Source organism: Chiloscyllium plagiosum, chromosome 11, assembly GCF_004010195.1.
Source record: "Chiloscyllium plagiosum isolate BGI_BamShark_2017 chromosome 11, ASM401019v2, whole genome shotgun sequence".
NCBI lineage: Eukaryota > Metazoa > Chordata > Chondrichthyes > Orectolobiformes > Hemiscylliidae > Chiloscyllium > Chiloscyllium plagiosum.
Window position 1 is genome coordinate 59,331,880 of NC_057720.1, and position 15,626 is coordinate 59,347,505.

Sequence of the window (15,626 nt, forward strand, 5' to 3'; positions counted from 1 at the left end):
GGGAAAGCAAAATTTAGCAGGACTTATACACTTAATGGTAAGGTCCTAGGGAGTGTTGCTGAACAAAGAGACCTTGGAGTGCAGGTTCATAGCTCCTTGAAAGTGGAGTCGCAGATAGATAGGATAGTGAAGAAGGTGTTTGGTATGCTTTCTTTTATTGGTCAGAGTACTGAGTACAGGAGTTGGGAGGTCACGTTGCGGCTGTACAGGACATTGGTTAGGCCACTGTTACAGTTTTTCTCAATTTAAATAATACTGTTCTTTTGTTTTCCCTTCCTAAGCTGAAAAATGTGTTGCTGGAAAAGCGCAGCAGGTCAGGCAGCATCCAAGGAGCAGGGGAATCGGCGTTTCGGGCATAAGCCCTGAAGAAGGGCTTATGCCCGAAACGTCGATTCTCCTGCTCCTTGGATGATGCCTGACCTGCTGCGCTTTTCCAGCAACACAGTTTTCAGCTTCTCCCTTTCTAAGTAAACAACTTTACATTTTCCCATATCATACTCCAGTTGCCAACCTTTTGGCCACTTACTTAACCTAGTAATATCTCTCTCTAAACAGTTTGTGTCCCCTTTGTAATTTGCTATTCCACCTATTAAGTTGTCTGCAAATTTAGCTACAGTACATACATGCCCTTCCTCAAAGTAATTGATATATATTGTAAACAGTTGTGGTCCCAGCACTGATTCCTGTGGAACCCCACCATTTGGGAACCTGAAAAAGAACCCCTCATCCTCACTAGCTGTTTTCTGCCATTCGCCAATTCTCAATCTATGCTGATTTGTTACCTCCAACACCATAGCCTCTTGAGACTTAACCTTTTGTGAGGTATCTGTCAAATGTCTTATCAGAGTCCAAATTCAACACATATTCTGGTTTCCTCTACTCACTCTAGTTGAGACTTTCTCAAAAACTTTAATTAATTAGTCAAGACAGGATTTCCCTTTCATGATGCCATGCTTCTATTGATTATGATATTCCAAATGTGTTATTACTATGTTAATAATTGATTCCAACATTTTTCCAAAAATAGATGTCAAGCTTGTCCACCTATAGTTACCCACATTTTCATCTTCCTCTCTCTTTGAATAGGCATGTCACTTTGGCCGTTTTCCAATCCTCCGGTATTTCACTAGAATCCAAGGACTTTTGGAAAATTACAAACTAATGCATTTAATATCACTTCTTAGGATCCTTGGATGCAAGTCATCAGCACCTGAGGACTCATCTGCCTCTAGCCCTATTCGTCTAATACTACTTCACTAATTATGGTGATAGCACTTAATTCCTCCCCTGAAGGTCCAAGTGCCTTCCACAACAAAGACCATTGGAGAATATCTGTTTAACTCCTCTGCTATTTTCTTGTCCTCCATAACTATCTCCCCAGATTCATTTTTAAGGGGCCCTATGTTTACTTTGACCGCATTCTTCCTTTTTATAACATTTAAAGAAGCTCTAATGTCAGTTTTTATTTTCTTCTCTGTCATTTTTCCAGGAAATTATATTACATTTTGAGTTATACTGAAGGATTGCACTGAACCACAGTGTACTTCCTCTGATATTTACTATGCCTGTTCCTGAACAGTTAGTACATTATCCAGAAGGCAACAGTATCATGCCCTGATTCTACAGAGCTATGTGGCCTATTTATGCTCCTAATTTGTATGTATTCAAACACAAAGAGATCATCTCTCCCCACCCCAGCAAGTGATGGTAACTGGACAACATCAGGAGCAGGAATTCTGGCTAATGATTTTCCTCTCAACAGGGAGCAATACCAGCATTCTAACAGAAACTAGTTACTTGAGGAATCTGGAACTTTGTTGATCCAAATTGGTCATTAGCATAGTGGGAAAAAAAACCTATCATGAAAATCAGGAAGCTTCAATTTTTTTTAAGCAGCATTTTTAAAACACCTTAAAGGTTTATAAATACTCAAATCAAATATTTTCACTGACCACAAAAAGACAAATGTTAAAGAGCTGTTAGCCTTGACTTACATTTATAGACAATTCTCTACAATGAACATAACAACAGTATACTTTTTAAATGACAAAGTGGCCTTGACTGTAGAAATGTTCAAGGTATTTACTACCTGCCAAGTTTAGCCTGCTTAGTTAGCATACTTTTCATATGTTAAGTGAAGTACAATAAAAGTTCATCATGTGGATAATTTCAAGGCCAAAGGAAAAGGTAATTTATTGTGTGGCTCAAGAGGCTTTTAATACAAAGGCAAGACAACATTTTTATAGGTCCATTCAATGTGCTTTAATGCTTTCGAAAATGTTACAACTAATTTCAGTGAAAATACAAAATTAACATAAACTTACTCCTTGCCTAGTTCAGCTGGATAATTTCCAAACAATGGAAAGTCCTGATTTCAAATCCTAGTGACTACTAATTTAGATAAACTCAGCTGAAATGACAAAGGTTGCATTATAAATTGTCTAGAATTAGTGAACTGAGGAGTTTCCCTTTTTCAATTTTTATTAAAAATTCTCTGTTGAAATGCGTGTGCATTGAAATGCGTGTACATTGAAATGGACGGCAGAACTGGAAGTAATACACCTTACATTCAAACCACAGCCAAATGGCCAAGATGCTGAAGCCACCTTCCACTATGGAACTGCAGCCTTTCAATGAATCAATGTCCTGGGAATTCATTATGACCAGTTTGCATCCTAATCAGGTGCAGACAGCACGAGTCCAAACTTGCAGGTCAGAGATCAGCCAGAACCTGAGCTTTAGGCCTTGTTACATTATTCAGCTAATGTGACAGCCCTTCTGCCACCATATACAACTCACCCATTTGCCTCACGACCAGCAGGCCTAAAAGAATGCCTTTGCCTGAACGTGACTTTAATGGAGTGGTTTTGCAATTTGAGAGAAACCCAGAATTGGTAGTTTAACAGATTAATTTTTGATAGATAAATTAACCAAACCAATGAGTTTGTTGACAATAAATAAATTTTACAGTTGTCCATGAAATAGCTGGATACTAATCCAGTCAACGGAACAGCATTTGTACAAGAGAGCAATTATAAATTTCCTGCAATTCGTCGGTCTGGATACATTTGCTTCAATAAAATGATACAATGTTTTACAATGACCAGATTAACTGACGGAGTTCAAAAAGTGTAAAGATTAGAGTCCAAGTATTATGTTTCAATTTGTTGGCATTCCAAATGTCAACACCCATCAATCTGTATACTTCTAAATAAAGATAGTTTAGTAGCTTATTTGTCCCTTCACCATATCCACCTAACAAACCCACCAGCTGATAAATTTGATGCATTCGTTTTTCAGCACCCATCAACCTCCAGTGTCTTACTCAAATGGGAATTATGGTATTTACATGAGAGCTAATGTCAATGCCAAACAAGTTATGTAACCAAGGACGGTGCTATAATCAAGATGAAGCTTGTTTCATTTGACACATACACTACTCAGCAGACATTACAGGATGAACAACGGGAAGGTGGCTATTCCTCTTTAGGCAAGGATTCCAAGGTTTATTAATATGTCCCAATCACCACTCTATCTCAAACCAAAATCAAGCATTACAAAAAGTGAACTTGCCCTTTTAAATCTTCACCACTGGTGATCTAACATCCTCCTGTTGAAAAATGGAAGAATTTAAGGAGTTATAAACTTAATATATGTCTTAGATGCTGAAGTAATATTAAATCACCATTACCTTTACAATTTCTTTGTACTCAAGGTTGACCTTCTCCCCTCCAAGTCTCACTGGTATTAGGATAACAACAGCTGTCCTGTCTGATGATTTTGGTACTCCATATCCAATAACTTGTGAATGTTTTTCTATTACATCAGCAATATAAACTGAAAAAGATAGTAACACTTTAATAATAGTTTTGTTCTTCCAACATGCCAATTGTGTTTTCCAATTTGCACTCACTTTTCCCTGGATTTATTGGGTGTTGAATCCAAAACATTCAGTATCGTCTCTTATTCCAATTTATTCTCTCTCAAGATACTGAAACTGTCATCACTTTTAGTCTGATATACTTCAAGCCTTAGATGGTCAAGCTTAGTGCCTGTATTTATTTTACAGCTTTTTTTCAGCCTTTACAATCATGTTCTTCACAATGGCTCTCAGCCTTTCACCTATGTTTCCCATTAATGAAAGAACATATTTTACTTAGTCTGACTTCAAATTCAGTTTTTTCCTTTTAAACCAAAAATGGCAATATTAGATTTCTGAGAATGTAAAAGCTGTTTTATTGCTTTGAAATAATAAATACAAAGAGTACATTTCATAAAATTATGTTCAAATAAAATGTCCGCTAGGCTATTCCTGTGCACTCAAGCCCTTCTTCAGAATTTGACATTTACCTTTTCTCATACTAACCATCTTGTAGCCTGAGTGGCGTTGCCAATTTTACTGTCAACCACTGCTAAATAAAAGCTAGTATTATACTGTGGGCCCAAGTTGAGACTTCACCAAACCTCTTTCAAGCAAGATACATTATAGCTGAAAGAGGTAGACTTTTATACCTTCTGGGATGCATAAGATTCTGGATTTAAGAGATATGGCATAGTGTATTAACAGCATCTTTAACATATTAGAAACAATTTATAACTTGAAGAATACCCATGAACACTATCACTAACATTCAAATATCTTACAAAATGAACCCATAATTTTAATGTATTAAATAGCTTCACATAATATATAAAGTGACATATTGCATTCCATTCATAGTCATTCTAATTCTAGAGTACAAAAAAAGTATGAAAATACTGAATAAAAATACATTTTTTAAAATGCTTATGAAAAGGCAAAGCCAATTACTTTTAAACAGCCATGTAAAATGTTTTTATTAGTTCATGGGTGAGGGTATTGATGAATAGGCTGGATTTATTGCCTATCCTTATTTGCCAAGATGATAGTTCATAATCAACCATATTGTTATGTTCTGCAGTTAGGTGCAGGCCAGATCAAGAAAGAATGGCAGGTTTCCCTCCCTAAAGGACATCTGTGAACTAGACTTTCTTTTATGACAATTGATTGTGGTTGTATGGTCAACACTAGACCAGCTTTTAATTGATATCAAATTTCATCGTCTGCCAAGGTAAGATTCAAACCTGTTTCCCCAGAACATTTAGCCTGGCATTCTGGAGTTCTAGTTCAGTGACATTCCCATTAAGGTCATTGTCACTCCCATTGAAATAAAAACAGAACTCACTCCTTTTTTGAGTACTGTTTCTAACCTATCCAGCAAAAGTATTTAAATTGATTTGTAAATACCATTCGTGTATTTATATATGTACAGGTGTTTACATGTATTACTACACTTAGTCTTCGTTGTTCCCCCTTTTTGTTTCAAACATGAAGAAGCTCTCCAGTTGTATGATTCCAACTAAACTGTTGCTGTTTGGCCTGCTCAATACCGCATGTATTTCTGACTTTTATACTAATTGAAAATGCATGTTCTAGTTTACAATACAATGACATTTTATATACATAAGTAAATACACGAGTAGCCACAACCCCCTTGATCTTCATTTTGAAGTGAAAGCATTAAAAAAGGGATTTAAATTACCCTTATGTACAACAGAGAAGCACTGACTCAACATATCAAACATGAGTTATGTTCAGTAATGTTAAGCTCTGCCTGGCATCATCAATTTCATATGACTGGCAGAACTGGGCAAGATGCCCAGTCAGTTTTTCCCATTACCATACTGTGTCACTCACCTGTACAGTCCTGAGCAACGTAAACTGTTATTCCTTGCAGCTCGGGCTCCACTGCATCTTCCACTGCTCTCCTAAGCAATGGATTTAAATAGGTTTAGACAGTCACCTTGGAATCAATGCTAATTGAGTTGGACTGATTTTATTTTGAAAAACTCAAACAGCTGAATTTTAACTGAGAGGAAATAATTTGAGGTCAGAGTACAATGCATCAATATTGTGCAGCAATTCAGCAGCATTTTAAGCAACTTTTTTTATCTGAAGTACTTATTTTGTACTCAATACATCAATGTTGAAAATGAAATGCCCATTTCAGGAATTTTATTTCAATGGCAAACACTTCTAAACACAGCAACAATACACGCGCAGTAAATCCTCAACTCTGCCCAAAATGTGCCTCTATTCCAATGTTAATTAAGCTTACCCTTACTGTTTTGTTATATTTTTAATCTCTTTTCTGTATTTTAAAGGCATGCGTGAATTTACCAATTTAATACTGAAATTGAATATACAGTGGGGTTACAATATTCCATCAGTTCTAACAGTAGATCAAAGTACGTTAATCTGTTTCAGCACCAAATCTCCTCAATGGCTAACTTTCAAGCTGTTCTTACACAAGAACACTTTCACTTCTTAATATTATGCAGGTGTTACAATAGAAGGAAGTGTAGTAGATTTATGTTTTGTGCTATCTAGGGTCAATGTAAAAAATATTTGAATGCTTTGTACTTCTTTAAAAGTAATCAATCTTGCCCCAGTCAACACAAGTCATTCCCCGTCCCTGGCTAGACTAATTCAGACCCAATTAAAGTATTGAATAGGCCAAATAGTAGCACTTATCAGATTCAAACTGTGAAGTCCATTTCTATCACACAGAGGAAATATACAAGTTTATATCTTGTAAAATTGCATTGTGTTTAGGTCCCACTTGAAGGATGCATTTTCTCACATTAAAAGAGTGTTCTTGGGGCTTAGGCATGAGATTATCATATTGGATGTCTAGTGCTTACAGCTGAAACAACTTACCAACTCTGAGTTCTGAATGCTGGAGCTAGTGAAATGGACCAAAAGATCACTTTCCAATCTTTGCAATAATAATTATCTTGTCTGGAGAAGAAGAGAATGCTCCAGTTTAAGCATTTAGGGAGAAAAGAAACAAAGTTGGAGGCAATAAGACTGAAAATGACTTTGTCATGTGGAAGCAAAGACAAGAGGCCGACTTGGAATGGAAGTATTCAATGAGGAAACAGAAGGAAAAGATCATAACATGGGTTTCTGAAATGCAATAAGGTTCAATTATGAAGCAAGTTTAATTATCATTCTTGTTAATTAATAACAATTACTGTGCGTCATTTAAATATCAAAGATTGTGGAATCTGACAATTTTCCAATTGTGATGCAGAAGATCTGCAGAACACAAATAATCCAAGACAATTCTAATTTGACCAATTAACAGACTCCTCCTAATTAACGCAATGAGAATAATCAGCAATAACCTGCTCCATATGCACACTTCAGGTTCAGAATGTACCATTCACTTCAGAACTCTAGGATTAGATGCAAGACAGACAGGCTGGAGTAGCTGCCCTCAAGGTCAAATTATATGCAACTAAAGCTGAGTAAAAAACTAAGTCAACGGGTGCTGAAGCAAATCTCACTGACAGTTTGTATCACACCTGACAAAAAGAGGTGTGGTTCTCTGTGGTTGTCAGAGAACAATCACTACCACCCTGGAATATCACAACAAGAATTCATTTAGGCAAAATCCCTGGCTTATCCCCAACTGCTCAATGATTTTCCCACTATTGTAAAGGCAGAAGTGCGATTGTTCACTGACAATTCTAGTGCTCAGCTCCATGCACAATTCTTTGTTAATCAAACAGCCCTTGCTCACAGGACTTGGAAAATATCTACACTGGAGCTGACATTTAGTACATTCACTTCAAATAATGGCCATCTTGAACAAGCGAAAGCCCAAAAATCAAAAGCCAGCGCTTAGCTCCTTTATCAGCAAAATCACTGTGGTCTCCAGGAACTTAGCTGAGTTGGTCATAGAAATAATGGGCAAGGATTGACAATCTGTAACATGTGTAGTACCTCTTCGACCTTCAAAGCCTTTGTAGATCTGGAGGGCTCAATAATCCACTAGTCTCTGGACAGATGAAGCTGCAACAACACTTAAGCAATTGAATACTACCTTGTTCAAAGCAAACACTTGAGTTGTACTCCTGATGGTAGACTGGTGAAGTCAGGGAAAATGTTTCTACACAAGAGGGTGGTGGGTGCCTGGAAAACACTACCAGTGGAGCTGGTGGAAGCAGGCAAATAAGTAATGTTTAAGATGAATCTTGATTGACATGAATGGGAGGCGAGCAGAGGGATAGATGGGCAATATGTGGCATATCTATGTAAGGACTAGGAATTGGCATAGGCTTGGGCCGAAGGGCCTGTTCCTGTGCTGTATGGTATTAATGTTCATCCTTCCATCACTATTATACTGTAGTTACAGCAAATACTATTTAAAGGATTCACTGCACCAAATTATCAAGCTCATTGCAACGCCACTACCAAAAAAGCATAAAGCTTCAAAATGTCTTGGAAATATAAATAGTTGCAAATTCCATCCCAAATTCAATATCATCCCAATTTGAACATATCTAAAGTAGTTTGCTTGGCAGTACTGAACTTCAGTACTGCTGAAAAAAATAATCAGAACAAACTGAAAGAAATACTACTGTATGGGAGAATGAGAGGAAAGTCCTAATTGGTTGGGAAATGGATTCTGATTCGAGATACTGACATGATGAATGTACAAGCTAATGATGACTGACAATTAAGTGCCAAACTCTGCTTAACTTTAAACCAGAGAGTACAAGATCTTGGTCAATGAGCCAAAGAATGGTTCACACCAATTTATAGACTCAGATATATACAGCACAGCAGGCAGTCATTCAATGCACTGTGTCCATACTGGTCAACTAATCCCATTTTCAAGCTCTCCTAAGTGAATATCTAATCCTGCTTAAATTCATAAAGTTTGTTCCCATTGGGTACTGACTGATGAATTAATGAAACAAATGCCTTCCTACCCACAATCCAAAAAAGTGCAGGTTAGGTGAATTGGCCATGCTATATTGCCCGTAGTGTTAGGTGAAGGGGTAAACGTAGGAGTATGGGTCTGGGTGGAATACGCTTCGGCGGGTCGGTGTGGACTTGTTGGGCCGAAGGGCCTGTTTCCACACTGTAAGTAATCTAATCTAATCTAATCTAACCTAATTAATCTAATCTAATCTAACCTAATCTAATCTAATCACACTAACTGTGCCCCTTTTCAAAATATTACATACTTCTATAATATTCCCACTCTCTATCTTTACTACTCTGAGGAAATCAACCACAGTCTACATCCAATCTTTCTTCATAACTCACATTCTCTACCCCAGGCAGCTTGTGGTGTATCACCCTTTCTAGTGCAGTCACATTCTTCTTATATTATAGGAATCAGATCTGCACATGGTATTTTGTTGAATTGAAACAGATGCAATTTGTGTACACATTCTTTTGCCTGTAAAGAGCAGGGTTTTGTATATTAATACATACAGCTACCAGTGTGCTACACTGTGAGCTCGAGTAACAATGCAAAATTGGTTGTCAATGTAATTCTTTGAACACTCCTGAGATGGTCTGCTTATCACACAAATGAGTAATGTGGTTTTTGAATTTCTGCTGGATATATAGACTGTATATGCCAAAGACATGTGGATCACGTCAAACAGAATATTTCAGCTGTTCACAAGAAACATGTTACTGACCATACATAAATAGCTAACCCTTGCCAAAGACATAACAGAACAAATGACATTAGGTGTGATTCAGTGATTGGACAACACTTGCAAAATAATTTTGAGAGAGAAAAGATTTACACTGACAATCAACTTAAGAGTATCAGTCGGCCTCGCAATGTGACACACCTAGTTTATATTGGATGCCATGCATATTAATACACAATGCCTTTGTGTACTAAATAAATGTAAATTTGAACCTTACTCCACTCAGATACTACAGGAGAAGGCAGATGAAAAGACACTTGGCACCATCCAGCATGGTATATGCCAGCTCTTTTATTTGTAGTTATCTGGCTAGCTGGGCAAGGAAGGAGCAAAAACGTATTCAAAATATCAAATATAAAGGTAATGTCGGTCAGATTCTGTGCCCTCTCTCATCCTCAACTTTCCTTAACTCTGCTTTCTAGATACAACATTCCTCTAAACTTTTTCTCATTTCTTCTCAGCAGCAAATATGCCATTGCAGATTTCCTTCTTGCGAGTTAAAACTTTACTGGGGGATAACCAAGACATAGTGCAATTTGCTTCTTGAATTTTCTGCACCATGAATCTCTGGAACCCACAGTACTGTCAATTGTTAACTCTCTTCTAATTGTTTTTTGTCATTTTATCTATATTTTTTAGGTCTGAATAGTGTCCTGTACTGAGTTTGTAAATAAAGATGAAGAGAGCAGCTTGTCACTCAGCACATCTGGATAAAGCATGAACTTGAGAAGTTAGAGACTGCAGAGATTTGATACTGCAAAGAAAGTGGTATTGTCCTGAGCTGAAACACAAAAGGAGTGGGTTGAGAGAGGGAGTGAAAAACCAACAGCAGGACATCTGAGCTAAAAGCTATCAGCATTCATTGGTTGAGCATGGAGCCAAAGTTAGTTTTACTTATTTTCCGCTATCCATAAATGGAGGAGCAGCAGTTTAAACTGGTACTGATTGAACACAAGTATTCCTTTAGATTTGCATCTTACTAGTTAAACCACTTGGTAAAAGTACAGATAATCATTGAGTGTTATTTTTAAATTGAATTACTTAAATTAAACTCAATAAAGATGTCAGGCAAGGAGATGTGTTGAGTTGTGGTGTGTGGCAATCAATAGACCCAAGGATGATACAATATGATCACACCTGGAGTTAAATAGTGCAATTTGAGAAACTGTGGTTCAGATTTCATGAGCTTGAAGCTGACTACAGACACTGTGATGTATTAGAATGGGGGAATAATTAACGGTCTTATAATTTGATCAGTGGCCAGGAACAGGAGGATGTGAGACAGGAGAAGAGACAAGTAAAGCTAAGAAGGTAGAAGTGAAAGAGCCTCAGCACTTGCAATTGTCGAAAATTTTCAAAGATCTGGTAGCTAGCATGGATGACGGCAAGGGCTGCAAAGTAGATGAGCAAATTTCTATGGCAACATGATACAGGAAGCCATTCAAATGGGAAGAGTAAAAAGGAATTTTGCGGTAGTAGGGTACATACGGTAACATGGATTATAGTTCTCTGCACCTGACAGCCTCAGTCTGGATGACTGAGTTATCTGCCTTATACCAGGGTTTAGGTCATTTGTTCTGAGCTGGAGAGGAATCTGGAGTAGAAGGGGTCAAACTGAGTTGTTGTGTTTCACGTGGTTTCCAATGACATAGACAGGTCAGGGGGAACTGGACTGTTTGGGGACACATCATCTAAACCATGCTGGAAGTAGTGTCTTGGCAAGTCATATCACTACCATAAGGCAACAGAGAAGATTTTAATCAAGTAGTTGGCAGAAGGGATCTTGTGAGAGGAGATTGGCAAATCAGAGCATAACAAAGAAATTCTAGAACAGGACAGCAATTTGGTTTATTAAACTAGAGTTTAACAGGATGTGATACAAAGTGCAAACTTAACAGTTTACCAGAAGATAAAATTAGAGTTTGAAAAGATGGTTGAAAAGTAGTGAAAGTCCTGGTTTCTAAAAATGTGAAGAATTTACAACACAGCACAGATTGTTAGCACAGATGGAAATATGAGCTGTTAGAGACATGATTGCAGAATTATCAAGGCTGACACCTGAATATTGAAAGAAATCTGGCATTTAGCAAAGACAGAAAGTGCGTAAAATGGCAGATCTATGAATTAAGAATGCCATTAGCACAATAGTAAGCAATGACTTGGAAAGAGCAAGATACAGAATCAATTAGAGGTAAAGAAAAATGTTAGAGTTCCACTCATCCAACCAACTGGGTAGTATTCCATCACACTCTTGACATGTGCCTTATAAATGGTGGACAGGCTTTGGAGAGTCAGGAGGTGACTCAACACTGGAATCTTAGTCTCTGGCCTGCTTCTGAAGCCACAGTTTTTATACAACTAGTTCAAACATTTTCTGTTCAACAGTAACTCCCAGAATGTTGAGAGCAGTGGATTCAGATAGAGTAATGTCTTTGAATGTCAAGGGGACAATGGTTAGATTCTCTCTTGTTAGAAATATAGTCATTGCCAAGAGCATGTGTGACATGAATGTCACTTGTCTACCCAAGCCTGGATATTGTCCAAGTCTTGCTGCAGTTGGACACGAATTGCTTCATAAATGATGAGTTGCAAATAGTGCAGGATATTCTGCAAACAGCAGCAAACATCTCCACTTTTGACCTTATGACAGTGCAGCTGAAGGTGGTTGGGGCTAGTAGATTAACCTGCAGAGATGTCTCAAGCTGGGGTGACTGACCTCCAACAACTTCAACTACCTTCTTTTATGTTCAGTGTGACTCAAACCAGCAGAAGGTTTGCTCCTCGATCCCCTTTGACTCTAGTTTTGCTAGGACATTGTGATACCACATTCACTCAAGTGCATCCTTGATGTCAAGAGCAGTTACTCTCATCTCTCCTACAGAATTCTGCTCTTCTGTTTATGTTTGAACAAAGGCTGTAATGAGGCCAGGCATTGAGTGGCTTTAGTGGAACCCAAACGAAACTTCAGTAAGCAGGTTATTGTTAAGCAAGTGTTGCTTGATGGCTCTGTTGATGAACTCCCCATTACTCCACTGATGATCTAGAGTAGAATGACAGGACGGTAATTGGCCAAGCTGGATTTAACCGCTTTGTGTATATAGAGTATCCCTGAGCAATTTTCCACATTGTCAAGTGTTGTCATTTTTTGAAACATAAGATCCTGAAGATACTTGATAAAGTGGATACAGGGAGAATGTTTCTCTTGTCAGGGTAACTTGAATTAGGGGATGTAGTTTAGGAATAAGTGATTTCCCTTTTAAGATGGAAATGAAATTTCCTCTTCTCTCAGAAGATGTCAGTATGTGGAATTCTCTTTCACGTAAAGTAATGGAGGCTGAGTTATTGAATTTATTCAAGACAGTCTTAGATTTTTCATGAACAAGGGAGTGAAGGTTTTGAGGCACAGTAGAATTAAGACCACAACCAGACCAATAATGATCTTATTTAAACTGTAGAGCAGACTTGAAAGACCAAATAGCCTATTCTTGTTCTGGAATCCTATGTTCCTATGCTAACAATAAAAAGAATTAATATCCACTTACCTTAAAATGTGGGCAACAACAGCTGGTCCATACCAATCCCCAGCTCGCTTTCCAGAGTTTTCTCCCAATTCTATCAACTTATGCATTCCAAAGGTAGCTGCTGGAATGTCTGCAAACCAGGAAATTATTTTCCTATGGAACTTTTCATCCTCGTTTGCTGTACTAACAGGATTTAACTTTAGTGTTTGTTTTTCATTACTTGATGAGCCCAGCTGTTCACTCATATGCTGTAGTGGACTTTCTAAAGGTGGCAGGAAGGTAAAACCTGCAAAGTCATCAGACATTGTTGGTTGCTTGGCTTTGAATAGCTCAGTTTCTAAGGTAACCATTTGAAGTGCATCTGGCCAGAGCCAATCTGCAAGGGAATATAACACATCAATTAGAGTTTTGAAAAATAAAATTAGAGATTCTCTTCATGATACAGAAAACTGATGTTGCGGTGGGACAAAAGACTGGTGGTTCATTGTCATCCAATCATGACTTAGTTATTTTTATCAAGCATGCAGGAGCAGCATCTCAATTAGTCTCACAGTCCTTAAAAAAAAGCATCAATCTGCCTGGATTCTTCACTTTTCAATGCAGTTTAATATTCTTGTTAAGTATAATAGTAGGGTTAGCACTGGTAGAGGTATTGAACCAGGTCATCCATCTGACCTCTAAGCTAAGGAATACAATGGAGGAAGTACAGAGCTTTGGGGAGAACATGTTAAGGGTTATGCATACTCATTTACAATGTCCTTCACTGCAATCAAATGGTTTAAGATGATTTATTGTAGCCATAAATGGTACTTTACTTTCCTGTTACTTAATTTACCCTTTGAAAGCAATGATTCTCCAGGGTGTGGTCACACAAATGCCTGGTGCCTTCTGGTATTTTATCAATGGCCATTCTTCATTGTAGAACCTGACCCTGTGTTTACTTGCAGTACTAAACATATATATTTCCAGTATGGGCCACCAGGTAGTGATTTTCAATGATATCTTCCTTTCAGCAGTCAAATGTTGTAACACCATCACCATCCCATTGCAGAACAACATAGCACAGAATAATGATCAAGCGAAGGTTCAAATAAGATTCAGTGAATTCATCCTCTAAGCATTTTAATGTTTAACTGAACTAGCATTATAAAATTTATTACCTATTAAATCAGAACAAAACAAACTCACCTCGTCCAAGGAAATGGAGCAGAAGACTTTGGGCCAAAAGCATTTGACCAGATCTCAGTGTGCAGCCCCAGCCACAATCTGTTGTGAGTGTACAACCTTTTAACTGTGGGAACTCACGGCGATACGTTAGCCAGATTCTAGTGATGAAATCTTTACGGAATTGATTCACATTACACAAAACCATTTCCGTGCTTGTAGCTGCATCTCTGCAGCCTGACGCACTTTCAACCATTCCTAAAAAGTGCAAACAGCAAAATATATTTTTAAAAAAGGCCTTCAAGCACTTACTTAAACTGACAGACAGAGAAAAGGTATTTTGTTCTGCCTGCGGAGAAGTGCAAGCCAGGGCTGAATGGTGGAGAATGAGGATGGATGAACATTAGAGGCTTACTTGATTACCTTGGAGATCCGGGACTACTTATGCAGAAACTTCCATCAACTGACTAAATAGATTAGATAGAAATTGTGAAAGGGTGTATTGTATCTGGTCTGTGAAAGGAGTGAAGTTGATGTGTCAAAGTGCATTTTTATTCCACGTTTGCTTATAATTGAACTACAATCGACTGAAAACTACTTGGCCAGCAAAACCTGAAGGGGGCAGGATGCCTCTACTATGTCTGTTATTGAAGCCTCACATTGTAGCTAATTGGCTGTCTTTAAGAAACAGCTGACTGTTTGAGGTCACAGGCACCACTCAAGCAACTAAAAAGTTAAGCCCTTTGTCCCTCTCTTGTTTAGGCAGAGGTTTGACTTAAAAAACTAAAGGCAAACATTGGGGGTATACTTTAAAACAAAAGTATTATCCCTCAAGACTTTCCTTCCCCTTTTGTAGAATGAATGACTAAAGCAGACTGAACAGAAAGGAAGAAATTGCAGCTTTTCAGTACAGGATGTCTTTAGCCTAAGCACACATACAAGTGTTTTGTGGCCAAAGTGTTACTTTTGAAGGGTGTCCAATGCTGTATTTTAGGAAAATGCAATAGCTAATTTGTGAAGGCATTGATTTCTAGTTCAATGCATTTATTTCAAGAGTAGCTAAAGTTCACGAGTACACTCTAGAGTTCACGCTAGTTCAACAGTAGACTTAAAAAGATGAAAATTTTTGTTTCCAAATAATGAAGAAATAATGTTTTGTTCATGTGAACAGATTATTTGAACTAAAGAAATAAGCTACCACTACAGTGTAACTGTAAAAACAGTGGAAGTAGGATTAGATTGGCTATTAGGAAAAACTTACTTTCACAGAATCCATCACACTTTTAAATCTGTGGCTTCTTGCCAGTGCACTTGCCAAAGGAAGTAGTTTTTACATACTTGCTCTATCAAATTTTTTCAGTTTTAAATATTTCATAAAAATCTCCCCTCAACCTCTCT

General features: G+C 37.7%; 1 protein-coding gene across 8 annotated transcripts in view; it reads right to left on the bottom strand.

Annotated features, from left to right (window-relative positions):
- The window catches only part of atg4c (autophagy related 4C, cysteine peptidase), a 62,353-nt gene that overhangs the window by 31,824 nt on the left and 14,903 nt on the right, over positions 1-15,626 (bottom strand). For all 8 annotated transcript variants that reach the window (XR_006312997.1, XR_006312995.1, XR_006312994.1 and 5 more), the window contains 4 exons: positions 14,253-14,486; positions 13,086-13,440; positions 5,717-5,787; positions 3,692-3,837 (listed from right to left, as the gene is read on the bottom strand). Coding sequence is in view for 4 of the 8 variants with exons in the window: in XM_043699457.1 (XP_043555392.1) it covers positions 3,692-3,837; positions 5,717-5,787; positions 13,086-13,440; positions 14,253-14,486 (806 nt within the window). In the remaining 4 variants the exon portion in view is untranslated. The remainder of the gene's footprint in view (positions 1-3,691; positions 3,838-5,716; positions 5,788-13,085; positions 13,441-14,252; positions 14,487-15,626) is intronic.